General features: G+C 41.2%; 1 protein-coding gene across 1 annotated transcript in view; it reads left to right on the top strand.

Annotated features, from left to right (window-relative positions):
• The first annotated feature begins 1,218 nt into the window (after positions 1-1,218).
• The window catches only part of PTCHD4 (patched domain containing 4), a 182,759-nt gene continuing 169,723 nt past the window's right edge, over positions 1,219-14,254 (top strand). The window contains exon 1 of the mRNA XM_044252503.1: positions 1,219-1,644. Coding sequence (XP_044108438.1) covers positions 1,219-1,644 — 426 coding nt within the window. The remainder of the gene's footprint in view (positions 1,645-14,254) is intronic.

Raw genomic sequence — 14,254 nt, 5'->3', positions numbered from 1 at the left:
CTCACAAGAGAAAATTAGATAACCTCTTGGTCCACTTCCTATGGAAGGGAGAATGGGGGAAGGGAACTGAAACCAGCTTTAAGAACTTTTTGTCTAAACTTCACAAGCACAGAAAGTGAATGTAATATTTTATGGGAAACCACACATTGCCTGTGGATCTTCACTACCAACGCGCGGGACACACACACACACACACACACACACATCCCAAGCCATAGGCGACTGCTATTGGCAAATGCCTCACCTCCAATCACCACAGCTAGGAAAGGTTCCCAAATTCCTAACGCACCACCGGGTCTCTCGCAGCCCTGGGCTGCAGCCTGCTAGTCTGTGGAATGACAGCGTGGAAGGTGTTGCAAGGAAATCCCTTGCATGCTTTGTGGTATGTTAAAAATGCAGCATCATCCTCTCTGCTCCCTTTTCTTCAGCAGAAAAGCAGAATTCGAGGGCACAGGGAAACTGGAGGGGCAAAAACGCCGCTTGCCTCCAGGAGCCCTCGAGCTCCCTCCCTCTACGCCGCCCCCCGCTCAGGCTCTAATTGCCAGTGCTCCAATGGGCCAGCAGCACCTTCACCCGTTTCCTCTTCCATTCACTCCAGCGAGGAGGGAAGAGGGAAAACAAAACTCTAAAAATAACTGCCAGCATCTTAAAAAAAGGAAAGCTTAGCTGCCCCCCCCCAACAGCTCCCTCCCTTCTAGTCTCTCTCCTCCCCGCACCCCCCCCGCCCCTTATGGGGCACATGTCTGCTTCTTACAACACCGAGGCACATGGTTCCAGTTAGGCACCGAACCCCATCAGGACGGAGAGGAAATCCACATCTGTGGGACGCTCCGCACGGAACCACCTCCAGCGAGGGAGGCCGGGGGACTGCAGCACCGAGATGAAGGGCTAGACCGCGGGAGCGCTGCTCATGCGGTGAGAGGGGCGCAGGAGGCGGCGAGGGCGCGGGGAGGCCGGGGAGGGGTGGGCCCCGCGGTGCCCCCGCAGTGCCCGCCGCGGGCCCCCGCGCGCGCTGTCGATATTTGCCCGCCTTGCTGCAACTTGCTGCAGTGTTTGAAAGAGTAGTAAGAGCGCATGGAGGTGGGGCCGGGGAAAGACCAGGCGGAGTGGCTGGGGGTGAAGCGGCGGGGGTGGGGACGCGGCCATGTGGGGAAGGGGGCTGGCCGGGAGGGGGTGGGATGGGGGAGTGAGGGGAAGCCCGGCGCTTACACATGTCACATGTGCTTTTTAAGACGGCCGGGAGCGCCTGCGAGCTGGATCTGGTGGAGGATGCTGCGGCAGGTGCTTCGCAGAGGGCTCCAGTCGTTCTGCCACAGGCTGGGCTTGTGCGTGAGCCGGCACCCGGTCTTTTTCCTCACCGTGCCCGCAGTCCTGACCATCACCTTCGGCCTCAGCGCGCTCAACCGCTTCCAGCCCGAGGGCGACCTGGAGCGCCTGGTCGCTCCCAGCCACAGCCTGGCCAAGATCGAGCGCAGCCTGGCCAGCAGCCTTTTCCCCCTGGACCAGTCCAAAAGCCAGCTCTATTCGGACTTACACACCCCTGGGAGGTATGGCAGGGTGATCCTCCTCTCCCCACCCGGGGACAATATTTTGCTCCAGGCTGAGGGGATCCTGCAGACCCACCGAGCCGTGCTGGAAATGAAGGTGAACCACAAGGGCTATAATTATACTTTTTCCCATCTGTGTGTGTTGAAAAATCAGGATAAGAAATGCGTGCTGGATGATATTATTTCAGTGCTAGAGGATCTCAGGCAGGCTGCCGTCTCCAATAAGACAACAGCCAGGGTGCAAGTGAGGTATCCCAACACTAAATTAAAGGTATGCTCCTCCTGCATGCTTCTGCCAATTAAAGAGGCAGCACTTCATTTCTTGCCCTAAACAAGCAAAGAAAATGCAGAGGTCTCATCCTTAAGACTCAGAAGCTAATGCTTCTTTCATTTCTTGGGGGAGGGGAAGATGGGCAACTGAGTGAAGAAAACAGGCAATGAATGGTATGACTAGATATTAAGAAATTCAAAGCCGAACAAAACAAATGCCAAAAATGAAAAAAATGAAAAAAAAAAAAAAAAGGAAAAAAGTTGTTTCTGAGACCCTGCAATTACATCTTTGTTCAGGGTTAATAAATCAGGGAATGGAAGGGGGAGGGGGAATCCTGAACAATTTGGGGGATTTCTTTTCATTATGGGGTTCGATGTATTTCTTATTACTGATTACACATCCACCTGGTGCCATATCCACCTTTCTACATCTTCAGCCTGGCTTGATTTTGACATGCAGAGATTTTGTGTTTTGGTGCCTTGTGAGTGTGTGTCTGAGAGCAGTGGATGTGAATGTAGTGGGGATTCCAGGAATTCTGTGTAAGTGTGTTAGCATAGCAAAAGAAGCAGAAATTTTCTGTGTGTAAAAATGGAGATATGCAGCTCACGGATGTACTAGTTTACTGAGTTCTGTCATCTTCCTTTTCCATGAAAAAATCCAAACCAAACCAAAATTATTGTAACAGCCCAAGAGCAAGAAGGAGAAAGAAAGAAAGCTTGATTCTACAGTCAGCAAAAATTGCAAAAAAAAAAAAAAATTATTTCAGCATTAGATATATTGTGTTGTTTAAACTCTCAAGTCAAATTTTGTTCCTCAAATGAGATTTCTAAATTCATTCTACACTGTCAGGATTGAACTGCTGCAGGCAATGAGGCATGCAGTCTCCAGGTGACTGAAGTTTCAGGGACAAATGTGACTTCTAAAAGAGTCACTGCACCATTTGTATGCTCGACCCTGTGCATGCTCAGAACCAAGAACTCCCAAGACAGGTGTTTCCCAAGAAGGAGGAATTTTCTTTCTTCTGATGTATATAAGACTATGTGTGTGCTTCCATGGAGATAATGAAATAGGAAGGATGTCAGTTTGGATAAATGAATGGCCTCACATAGGAAATCATTAATACTTCTGTTTATGGATTTGATAGAAACAGCATCCATACATGATTTTAAAAAGAACTTTCTCCAGGTTTTGTTTAGTTAAAAAGCTTTTTTTTTTTTCTTTTTTTGTGCAATGAGGGAGAACTTAATGCACTTTGAAACCAGGGGTGCCTCAGGAAACCTCATAACCTGCCTCCTTTTAGCATGTTGTCCTGTTTAAATGCATCCAGAAGCTGACACAGTTTCAGCTTTACAAAGCTGAGCAGTCCCTTGGGGTTTACTGAAACTAGACAGATGATTCATCAGCTTGAAATCTAGGTAAGGCCTTGCTTGCTTCGTACTTACTGAAGGAAGCATGAATATATGGTTGGGCAGCATGTTTTTTTGTTACCTGAATCTTTTGCCATCAACATTATCACTTGCTATGGAAAAGAATGCAGTGCAGAGGTGATCTTTCTAGACCACAGTCTTTTACCTGAGTTCTTAGCTATGCCAGACATCTGGTTTAAGAAAGGTTTGGAACTGTTTCATATTTAAGCATCAATTTGTTTTACCTATTGAGGCAAGTTTACTGATTATTCATATGCATTATTAGTTGGGTCCCTTATTTCCTTTATTCAGCAGTACTCTCCAGGTGGAAGAGTTTTGTCCAATCAACCACTGTGAATATTTTGTTTACCTGGCAATATCATTATGATATTTACAGTATAAACCCCCAAGGTCTTAGATGCACTCACGTAATGATTGGTTGTGCTCCTCTGATTTACTAGGGGGCTCTTCTAGGCCCCCAAGACAGGATTTGAGGTAAGAAAAGCAAGGTTTTATTCTCATGGGGCTTAAAAGTAAATATGTCAGTATCTTCACACAAAATTATCTGCGAGCAGGGTCTCTGCAATTTCTGGAATTCCTCATTGAACCAACACCATACTAGGCCTATAACTGGTGCTCCATCTAAACTTTCTGGCTGACTGGTTGGTAGATCTACATCTTAGTAAGAGTCAGTGGGTAACCATAGAAGAATGGAGTAATTGATTACAAAGGTCAGTGTAGTAGTAGTAAAATTGTTCTATGTACCATAAAAAGAACAGGAGAATTACACATTGGCTCTATACATATAGGCTCTATAGACCTTATTCTGCTACATTCTAATATCAGTGCCTCCTCCAGTGTGCTGGCTTGACTCTCTGTGCGTGGCCTCAGTGGGACCTGTAGACGCTGTTTGAGAAAATGAATCCCTGGAGTCTCTGTTGAGAGCAGTGGGCTTTCTCAAGCATCCAGTGGTAACTGCACCCATGCCAATGTAATATAATATATAATTTGTACAGTACCACAAACACCTAGAATCTTATCAAAGTGTCTCCAAGAACTTCTAGGTTAAGAACTCCTTGTCACAGAGCAAAATGAGGGGGTCTTTTGTTTGGATTGCATGTTATTTGGAAATGATTTTGATTCACATGTGGCAGTGATTCTGAAAAGGTTGTCCTTGTGATGTTGATGTGTGGTAAAGTTTGAGAACTTCTGGTGTATGCGATTTGAGGGGAAATTTTATACTACATTTTATAGCTCTCTAATTCATTTTGCTTTCCTTTGTCATACTTGGGTCACTGCCCTTCCCAACTCAATATGGAAAATTTTCATGATGGAAGATGCTATCAGTGGGCCAGGGAAGCAGGAGTTGTGGCTAAATAAATAGCACTGGTTGGATAATAAATAACACTGGTTGGATAATTGGCAATCTCTTGACATGAAAGAAGCAGTAGGTCAGTTCTTGGAGATCTCTGTAGATGTGTAAACACTGTTTGACAGAAAGAAGTGGCCAGAAACAGCTCTGACAATTAGAAGGGCATCTCCCAAATATCTTGAAGACACCTAAGTAGTCCTGAGCACAGAAGGGTTTAGAACTTCTGATAAACAGGTTTATCTTGACAAGGTGATCCGAGAAGCAGGGACATAGAAAGTTGGCTGGCATCGAATTCCAAAGAAAGGCTCAAATAAAGCTGGTACGAGAAAAGATGTTACAGAAGATATGAAACATACACACATTTTCAAAGACTATATAGAAAATATGCCAAAATCTACAATTTCCACACCTATGAAATATGAACTCCATGAGTGTACCTGTTATTAAAATCACTATATTATCATATTCATTATTATATCCCCAGTTAGGTACAAAGTTCAAGTCTTATACTCCTAAGCATGCTTTTTGTGTCCCCTACTCCAACCTAATCTGATTCTTTGTGGATAGTATTCACATCATTGATCAGCCTATTAATTTGGAGATTTGAACTGTGATATGACAAAATTATTACCACTTTTCAAACCTCTGTGGCATGCTTTTATTTTTAAAGATATTCTCTACATGCTCCAGATCTCTATAAGGTATTTCGGTTTGGAAGCCTCCCCCCTCAACTTAGGAAAGCTACATATTATTTAGCTTAATACAATGTGGCCAGACTGAATTTTTAAATCAAATACTTTACATTTTGCTGGACCAGGCTCTTGGATAAAATGAATCAGGCATCAAAATCCTTAAGCAAGGACTGCTCTGGACTCAAAGAAATGTTTCCATGATTATTCAAGTGGCCCAGGTGTTTGCGGGTATTATTTCTCCTTGTCGGCCATCATGACCTCACTTTTCCATCTGGCTAATTCTAAGAAAGTAACAATTTCCATGTCTCCAGTTCTTTATTTTTACCACAGTAAAAGCACAGGTAAAGAAGAAACAGACAAATGCGGTCCATAGCAAATGGCAAAGAGGAAATGAAGCAGATTTGATTTCCCTGCAGCCTGCTCTCCCTGTTAAATTTCATTAATATCATACCTATGAGCAGATGTTTAACTGAAGCATTCGTGCTTCAATACACTGCACTCAAGAATAGGAGCAAAAAAAAGACTTTCCTATTTCTTCATGAGGGACAGTGTTTCTTTGGGTACACTTCCAGGTTTGGAAGATGTTGCCATTGATTACTTAGTTCCAGTCTGAGTGGAAGGACAGCATAAACCAACATGGAGAATGAGGACCAACATTATTTTTAGAAACTTCCAAGAAAGGTCATTCTCTAGACCTTTTTTCCTAGTTTATCCTAAAATCTTTTAGACATCCATGTCAGGATCTTACCTTGGGACACTTTGATTCAAGCTTACCTTCCTGATTCTCTCTTTTAATAAGGGAAAACATTATTACCTTATTGAATGTTCACATTGTGTACTATGTGATACTGGTATTTTAGACACACCATGCTATTTTTACAAGTTTACAAGTCAGAAGAATATTTTTATTGTCATTTGATAGGTAAGGAAACTAAAGATCATGAGGATTAAGGATTTCTACAAGACTCTCCAGGGTAGTATAGGTTGGAGCTGGGATTTAAATCTAAGTCTGTCTGTACCAAAGTTCATATTCTTTTTTTTTTTTTTTAAAGATTTTATTTATTTGACAAAGATCACAAGTAGGCAGAGAGGCAGGCAGAGAGAGAGGAGGAAGCAGGCTCCTGGCAGAGCAGAGAGCCCGATGCGGGGCTCGATCCCAGGACGCTGGGATCATGACCTGAGCTGAAGGCAGAGGCTTTAACCCACTGAGCCACCCAGGCGCCCCCAAAGTTCATATTCTTAATCCCAATGCTGGTCCTATCATACCCTATACCATTCTTTGTAACAACAGATCTTTGTACTAAGACAAATCTAATGCCAATCACCAGTCCACAAGTTGGTGAAAGGAAGCCTCAATTCTCTTATTCACCCATAAGGGAATGAAACTTCCAGTCTGGACAAACTCCTACCCTCTTCGTATCATGGAACCTGCTACAAATTGTTTAGCAAATTTCTCGCTGACACATGATTTCATCTTTAATATCATTTCACATCAACTCAGAACAAACCCTGGTCAGGATTCAGGATCAACTGTAAGTGGGAAGACTATAATATGGCCCCAGGTTCTCAGAGAGAGGATTTTGTGTCAGACAAGCTTGGATGTTTTTGTCTTAAATTGGCATCGGGAAAAAAGATTGATTAGATAGCATGAGATAAAACAATGCAGACTAAATTGAGAAATGTTCAGAGCATCTAAGTTCTAAACCTAGTTCTTTAAAGATTTGTGTGACAATGGACAAGTCCCGTCACCAGTCTGGGCCTCAAGTCCTAATATTCTTCTGTAACATTCCACTATGTAGTAGATGAATATCATCACAGTGGATTTGGGAATATATACTAGAATATTCTTTTTCCTGTGGAATAAAGTAGATGTATTTGGTTAGATGTGAACTATGCTATTGAATGATGTTAATCATAGTCTCCTAGTGAAATTATTGTAACATCTATTTCTTAACCATCATGTCAGGATTAGTTAATCAAATCTCTCTGCTGGTACTTCCCTCAGTGGTACAAGACTACCAGGAGCTTGAGGTAAGGGCAAGGAAAAGTTACCTTTTCCTCTTTGACACATCCAACATGGTGGAAACACAGGAGGAATAAAATGAACCACTCCCTTGCCTCTCCTGCCACTTTAAACAATAATTAGCTCTAGCAGTTGTTTTCCTAATCTTTTCTATGATACACATTATTTAACTGAAACAAGCTAATTTATTTTGTTTTTATATTGTGTGAGAGTATTTTCCATTTTAACCTGGTAGCTATTACACAATTATTGGACCACATTGCTTTTAATTCAATTTTAGAGTGATCAGCATATGCTCAATCCTATTCTAGATACATCCGAACACTTCTCTATGTTCTCAGTATAAATATTTTTTTAAAGAGGAAACCTGGAAATTCCAAGATTCTATATTTGCTCTAAGACAGCTGTAGACTGGACAGCAGGTCTGTTTCTTCCCTGAGACAAACAGATTACCCCAGGGGCCCCCTCCCCAGGATGGAATCCTGGTAGTGACTCATTTCTCTGGATTATTTCTGCCCGAGTGCTGGTGGATAGGGTTACATTCATCACAGCCTTGGCACACAACAACAATTAGGCAATGCATCTGGCTTATCAGGGTGCCAAGTTGCATTGTATACCACAAAATCAATGTCATTTTGTTTTCTAAGACCTTGCTCCCCGAAGTGTTGTTTATGGACCCATAGCAGTAGTATCACTTAGGAGCTTATTAGAAATGAAAACTCCCCAGGTCACACCTGACTGGGATCTGCATTTTCACAAGGCCCCTAGATGACTCGTAAGCATTTAAGAGTTTGAGAAATTCAGGTCTAAGACACAAGGTTGACCTAAGTATTCTTCATTTGTGACTGAGCTTGAAGTAGCACGTGTCAATTCAGACCAAAAACACCCATAAGAAGATTGAGTAGTTGAGCCTGTATCCATATGATTGAGTCATGTGGGAGACACTGAAGAAATGCCTGGAGAATTAGCAAGCAGCTATTCCACACTGAGAAACCCTCATCCCTGTCATCTGTCGTCGGGACTGTCACCTGGTTAAGCTTAAAGCTGATTACTGTCGTTCAATATTTTCCAAAAATGTTGAAATTAAATCTAACCATCTCTTTAAGAAAAAACATCAGCAGCATTTTTCTCAAGCCCCTTTGCAGTTATTTTACAAGAGTAGCAACATTAAGGCCTAGTTAGCCTAATTATGTTAATATAATATGAGAACACAAGGTATAGGAACTATCCATAGGAGCAAGAGTGTTTGGGAAAATGAAACACAAAATTACAGTGGAGTATATTTTAAAGTGGCCTTGCAATCCAATTTTCTCAGATAGGATTATTATGGTAGAGCCATTCACTGAAATCAAGGCTTATTCTCTGTCATTCAAGGGAATTCAGGGCCTCTGAAAGGTACCTGATGAGCAGCGCTCAGAATGAATGGACTCTGTTTAGTTACAGGATTTGTGTTAGAACAGCCAATGTTTTCCCTCCAGATGTACCCTCCCAACATGGAGAAGCCTCACCTGGGCCACTCTGACGTTCCTCTACTGTCTCAAAGCCTGAAGGCAGAGTATAGGCTCTGGATTCTGGAAAGCAGAAATGTGTTCAAAGGGTTCTCATGGCTTCAGGAGGTCCTGAAGGTTCATGGCAGACGCAGACTTGCCGGGAGGGTTAGGGTTCAGCCTCAAAGTTTATACTTCCCTTGACTGTTCAGGTCTGTGCTTTTGCCTCACCAGTTTTCTTAATTCCGTGGAGGGAGAGAATGTTCAGTTATGAGTGTCACTGCAGGTCATGCTAATATGGACAAGATGCACGTTTGGTTCAAAAGCCATTCCTGCACACACTCATCCAGGTAACAACTGTGTCAACTATGTACCAGACTCTGTATTGGGCAGATTGGAGATCCTGTGAGGTACAAAACACATGTGCTTTTGCCCTCCAGGAGCTTGAGCCTCATAAAAAAGACAAAAAAGTCACATAAACTTTTATCATAGTAAGAAAAATAAATGATGAAATAAATAAATAAATGATGAAAGAAAGAGTGGAATACCAATTCTTGGGATATTGGAAATTGTTTTCTTGAGGAAGTGACTGTGAGTTGAGATCTAAGCTGAGGAGGTTAACTTGCATAAGTTGGATGGTAGACACAGAGCGCAAAAGGGAGGACATGAACCTTAGAAGCATTGGACAAGAGCCACCGTGGATGGAAGTTTCCAGCAACGATGGTGCTGAGGGCCACTGGAGACTTTCTTGAGGGTTGATGTAACACAAGTTAGATCCAGGTCTATGGACCTAGACTGTCTCGGTTTAGATCATTGCCCCATGAGCTCTCTGACTCTGTACAAATATTTTTTCACCTCTTTGTAATTTAGCTCCCTTCTCATAGTTCCTACTATTGAGTAGGTTAGCATTGAGAAGGTTAGCATTGAGTAGGTTAAATGAGTTCATGATACCTAAAAGCAGTGCTTCTCGAGCTCTAATTGTTAACAAGATCCCTAACCCAGGGATCTTGTTAAAAAAACAGATTCTGTTTCAGTAGGTCTGGTGTGGGTGACAGTCTGCATTTCTAGCAAGTGATGCCAATGCCACTAGTCTACAAACCATATTGTGAGCAGGAAAGGCATGGCATGCAGCATAAGAACAGCACCCGGTTCATTGTAAATTCTTAACAACTGCTAGTGGCTTAACTGCTTGCATGCTGATACTTTGTCCTTATCCCCATTAAGTGAAAAGCCCTTTTTGTTTCAACCCTCAAAGCTGAAAAAGCTTTGTGTCATATGGTAGTATCCTCTTTTCCTTAGTAAGTACAGTATGAGGGACATAGATCCCTCTGTTTTTTGCACTGAAGACCTTAAGCTGCCTCCAGGGTTATCATTCTGAATGTGACCTCTCTTTGCTAAGGATAGTAAAGAGAAGATAAAGAAAGTGTGGGACCTTGGGTTCTGAGTTCAGTGGGTTTGGAAGTATCTTGTTGTTCTTAGTACAGTAGCCTTGGCCACTCTCTCCCCTAGAGGCATTTGTGTCATTCTGGTTCTCCTCTTCCATCTCTGATGGTTCTCTACTTCTTACTGGCTCCCTCTTTCTACTACTCTGTACTTATAATGGCCCCCATAGAACACTCTTTTCCATTGTCTTTTCTCACAATATTCTCATTCAAGCCAAACTTCTATTTTCTTCTACATCTATGACTCTTCGAATGGCATCTCTATTGCACCATTTACTCAGGCTCAGAATGTCCATCACCTATAATTAACTTTTTTCCCCTACCCTCAACCATCCAAGACATGCATACACAGTAATAGCTAATTAACTACTAGTTCTGATGCCAGGAGTTCTCCTAACGTGGTCCTTGGACCAACAGCATAAAAACCAGCTAGGAACTTGTTAGAAATGTGAATCCTCAGACCTCATTCCATATCTGCTGAAACTTTAAGAGTGTACCCAACAAGGTCTGTAGGTGATTGATTCCTATTGAAGTGCAAGAACCCTTATTCTACAGTAATGGTGTTCAATCTTGCCTGAGCACAGGAGTCATGAGGGAGGCCTCCAAAATACTGATGTGTAGGTCTCATCCCCAAAGATTCTGACTTAATCAGTCTGGAGGAGCCTGGGTGCTTGGAATTAATAAATAAATAAACAAACAAACAAACAAACAAAAACCTTCCTCTGCTGATTAAATGGATTACAAAAGTTTCATACCAAGGTCTTCTTTTCAATTATTTTTTCCTTGTCTTTCTCTTCTCTCCCCCTTGGGCCTTCATTACCCATTACCTTTTTTATTTGTCTGATAATCTAATCTCTCTCCTGTAATTTCTCACACTTGAAACATAATCTGTGTAACAGGACTTGATTGCTTTTTGTTGATTTTATTTTCTTCTAATCAAATCCTGTAAGTGCTTCCCATTGCTTGGAGAAGAAGTTACAAGCTCCTGACCATGGCCATGGAGAACTTTCCTTGGCCAGGTCCCCAACTTTTTTTTACAGATTCAGGTTACACTATATCATATGCTGCCACCAAACCAAAGTAAGCCTACCCTGAACTTCCCTCTTTTCTTACCTCCATTTATACTGTTCCTTTTGCTTGGAATTTCTTTCACTGTCAAACTCACCCACATTTCTGAAAAACTAAGGTCCCAAAGCCACTTTTTCCCTGGAGTTTCTCTAAGTGCTTCCAAAGGTAGAGAACACTTCCCTGAACTTTAGAGGTACTTTGAAGGCATTTCCCGTAATCACAGTCTAACAGTGATTACAGATTTGTTGTAAGTCTTTGCTGAAATAAAATTGTACGTACCTTATAAGCTGATAGAGCTGGGAGCCTTCATTATAAAAATTGATTTGCCTGAGAGGAGCCAGCCAATAAGGAGATCTGTAGGGCAAGCCCTTGGGGGAAATTCTAAAAGGACAAGGAAAAAAGCCCATGCCAGTGAGCCTGACATTCATAGGTTGTGTCTAAACCCTCAAGATAGATGGCCACAGAAAGACACTGAAAGTTGTTTCTGTGAAGGGTCCTGAGATATATGAGGCACAAGCAAGCTAGCTTTGATCTAAAGAGCCAAAAAAAAAAAAAAAAAAAAAAATTCAGAAGAAGGAGAGAGAGAGAGATTTTCCCCACATGTACACAGCACACATGTGACTTTAGCTCAGGAGAGACTGTAGGGAGCATAACATGGCATGGGTACATGATAGGGTTGCTAGGTATAGCAAATAAAAATACAAGTCACCAAGTTAAATTTGAATGTTAGATGAACAAAGGATAATTCTTTTAGTATAAGTATGTCCCCTATATATTGCTCTCTTTACTTATCAGATACTCAGATTTAACTGGGTGTCCAATATTTTATCTAGGAGCCCCGTGGTATGAAAATTCACAGACTCACTTCTGAAAGCCACAGTATTGACTTCAGAAAGTCCCAGGGACCAATACCAGTGCTGACTCACAGTAGTGGCAATCAACCAGGGAGATGGAGAAGACCAGGAAAAGTCTATTTGGGATGTAGTAAAGATAGCAGAAGGACTCCCAGAGATGCATGGGTAAAAGTTTTCAGGGGCAGACTTCTGTTTCAGAGTGAGGATACAAGCAATTGAAACAAGTTCTTCTTACTATGACCTTATCTCTACATTGTGCCCACAGGAAACCCAGGCTACATTTATTATTTTAATAGTTCCAAGTGTTTATTTGCTAGTGAAATGAAAATTTAATGAATAAAAAACTTACGCAAAGACCACACTGGGAAAAGATTCCATTTAGCAGAAATGTCTTTTGTTTTATATTTTATCTATGAGAAGATTAAGAATATTTATACACAAGAAAAACTTTAATTAAAGAATGTAGATGATGGGTATAGATTAGTGAAAATCTGTAGCATGGGAATATTAGCAAAGCAAAATTTGAACACTAGACAGGATAGGTTACCCATTCTACGCATGAAATATTGCATTAGAAACAAAGATGAAGCAAGGTATTAAACATGTGTATAACAGCATGAAGGAGTGTATGTGTTATTTAGAATCTGTCTTATTTTCCTTCAAGAGTGTAAGACTTTTAAGGGCAGTGATCATATCTGGTTCAGATTTCTAGCTTTAAAAAAAAATGCAAGAGAATTCTAGTTTTTCATTTCTCTCTTCCCAGGAACCAGGTCTCCTTGCTCAGTGCATTTTGCGGGATGATCTCTGTAGGGCCAATTCCTGGGTGGAAGAGGCAGAGCCTGAGTAATGGAGCATGAGGACAGGAGTGGGGGGGCACAAGTAAGTGCCCCCCAAGACAGACACACACCCTGCTAGAGCTCCCAGGGGGCTGAGAAGCTCAGGGTCTGAACTAGTTTAATGACCCCTTTTCATAGATAGAGCGTATCTCTCGAAGGGAATGGCACATAAAGCTGGTATTAGCAAATTGCTTTTTATTATCATTTCGTTCTTTCCAGCCATTTTTTTTTTTTTACCCTGGGGATTATTTGTAAGGACTTGAATCTTTCTAGGCTGAAAAACTTCAGAATTTTGTTTTATCAACTAATCACATCTTATCAGTATGTCTCTTGTCAAACAATGCCCAACTTTATATTTTTAGTTAACTTAGCTCAAAAACTTGTTTATAAACTGATATTATCCTACTTGACTTTTTCCTGATAGAAGGATGTTTTGTTAGTTGATAACTAAATTGACAAGAGATCCTCACTTCTAATCCCCATGTCCCTCAGTTTAGTATCCAGAAAGCATACCGGGATGTTAAACGTACAGCCTGAAACAACTAATGTTTTTATTGAGGTGGGTCCTATTTCTTAATGGATTGAGATGAGAGGCAGAGCTCTTATTGATTGAGTACTTCCTCCAATTTTTAAAAATAATGATGAAGAGGATAATAAAAAAGAAACAGAAAAATCTTTGAACCTAATTTTGTCCTTTACTAGCTCTATGACTCAGACATGTTTCTTAATGTCTTTGTCCTTCAGTTTTTCTGTTAAAAAATAATATTAATATCCATTCTATAGATTCTCAAAATTTCTGGTGCTTGGCAGTTTCTTAATAAATGTTAGTTATTTTTTAAACCATTCCAACAGTATAACAATACCAAGGAAAGATTAGGAAACAGAGTGAAAAATCTTTCACAGTTCCACTCACCAATTCTATAAACAATGTATTTCTAGTCTTTAACTATAAAATACGTAGTTGTCATATATGGTATAGGTCTTTTTATGTCCTGTTTATTTTCATTTTTTTCATTAGAATTTGAGAAAATTGCTCAACAGTTTGGCAAGTAACTATGACATAATTTACTTAATTGTTCATTTATTGTTATCTTTAGAGTGTTTATGGCGCAGTGTTTTTTGGAACTGATTTTCACTATCTTTAATAGGCATAAGGAAGAAAACAATATATTCTGGCTTGTCAACAGAAGCTGTAGGAAAAGAGCATTTTCTTATGAGATTTAAGTGTTTCTTTGGTAAGTATAGGCACTTATGAA

This window comes from Neovison vison, chromosome 1 (assembly GCF_020171115.1).
Source record: "Neovison vison isolate M4711 chromosome 1, ASM_NN_V1, whole genome shotgun sequence".
Lineage (NCBI taxonomy): Eukaryota > Metazoa > Chordata > Mammalia > Carnivora > Mustelidae > Neogale > Neogale vison.
This window is presented reverse-complemented; position numbering and strand designations above follow the sequence as displayed.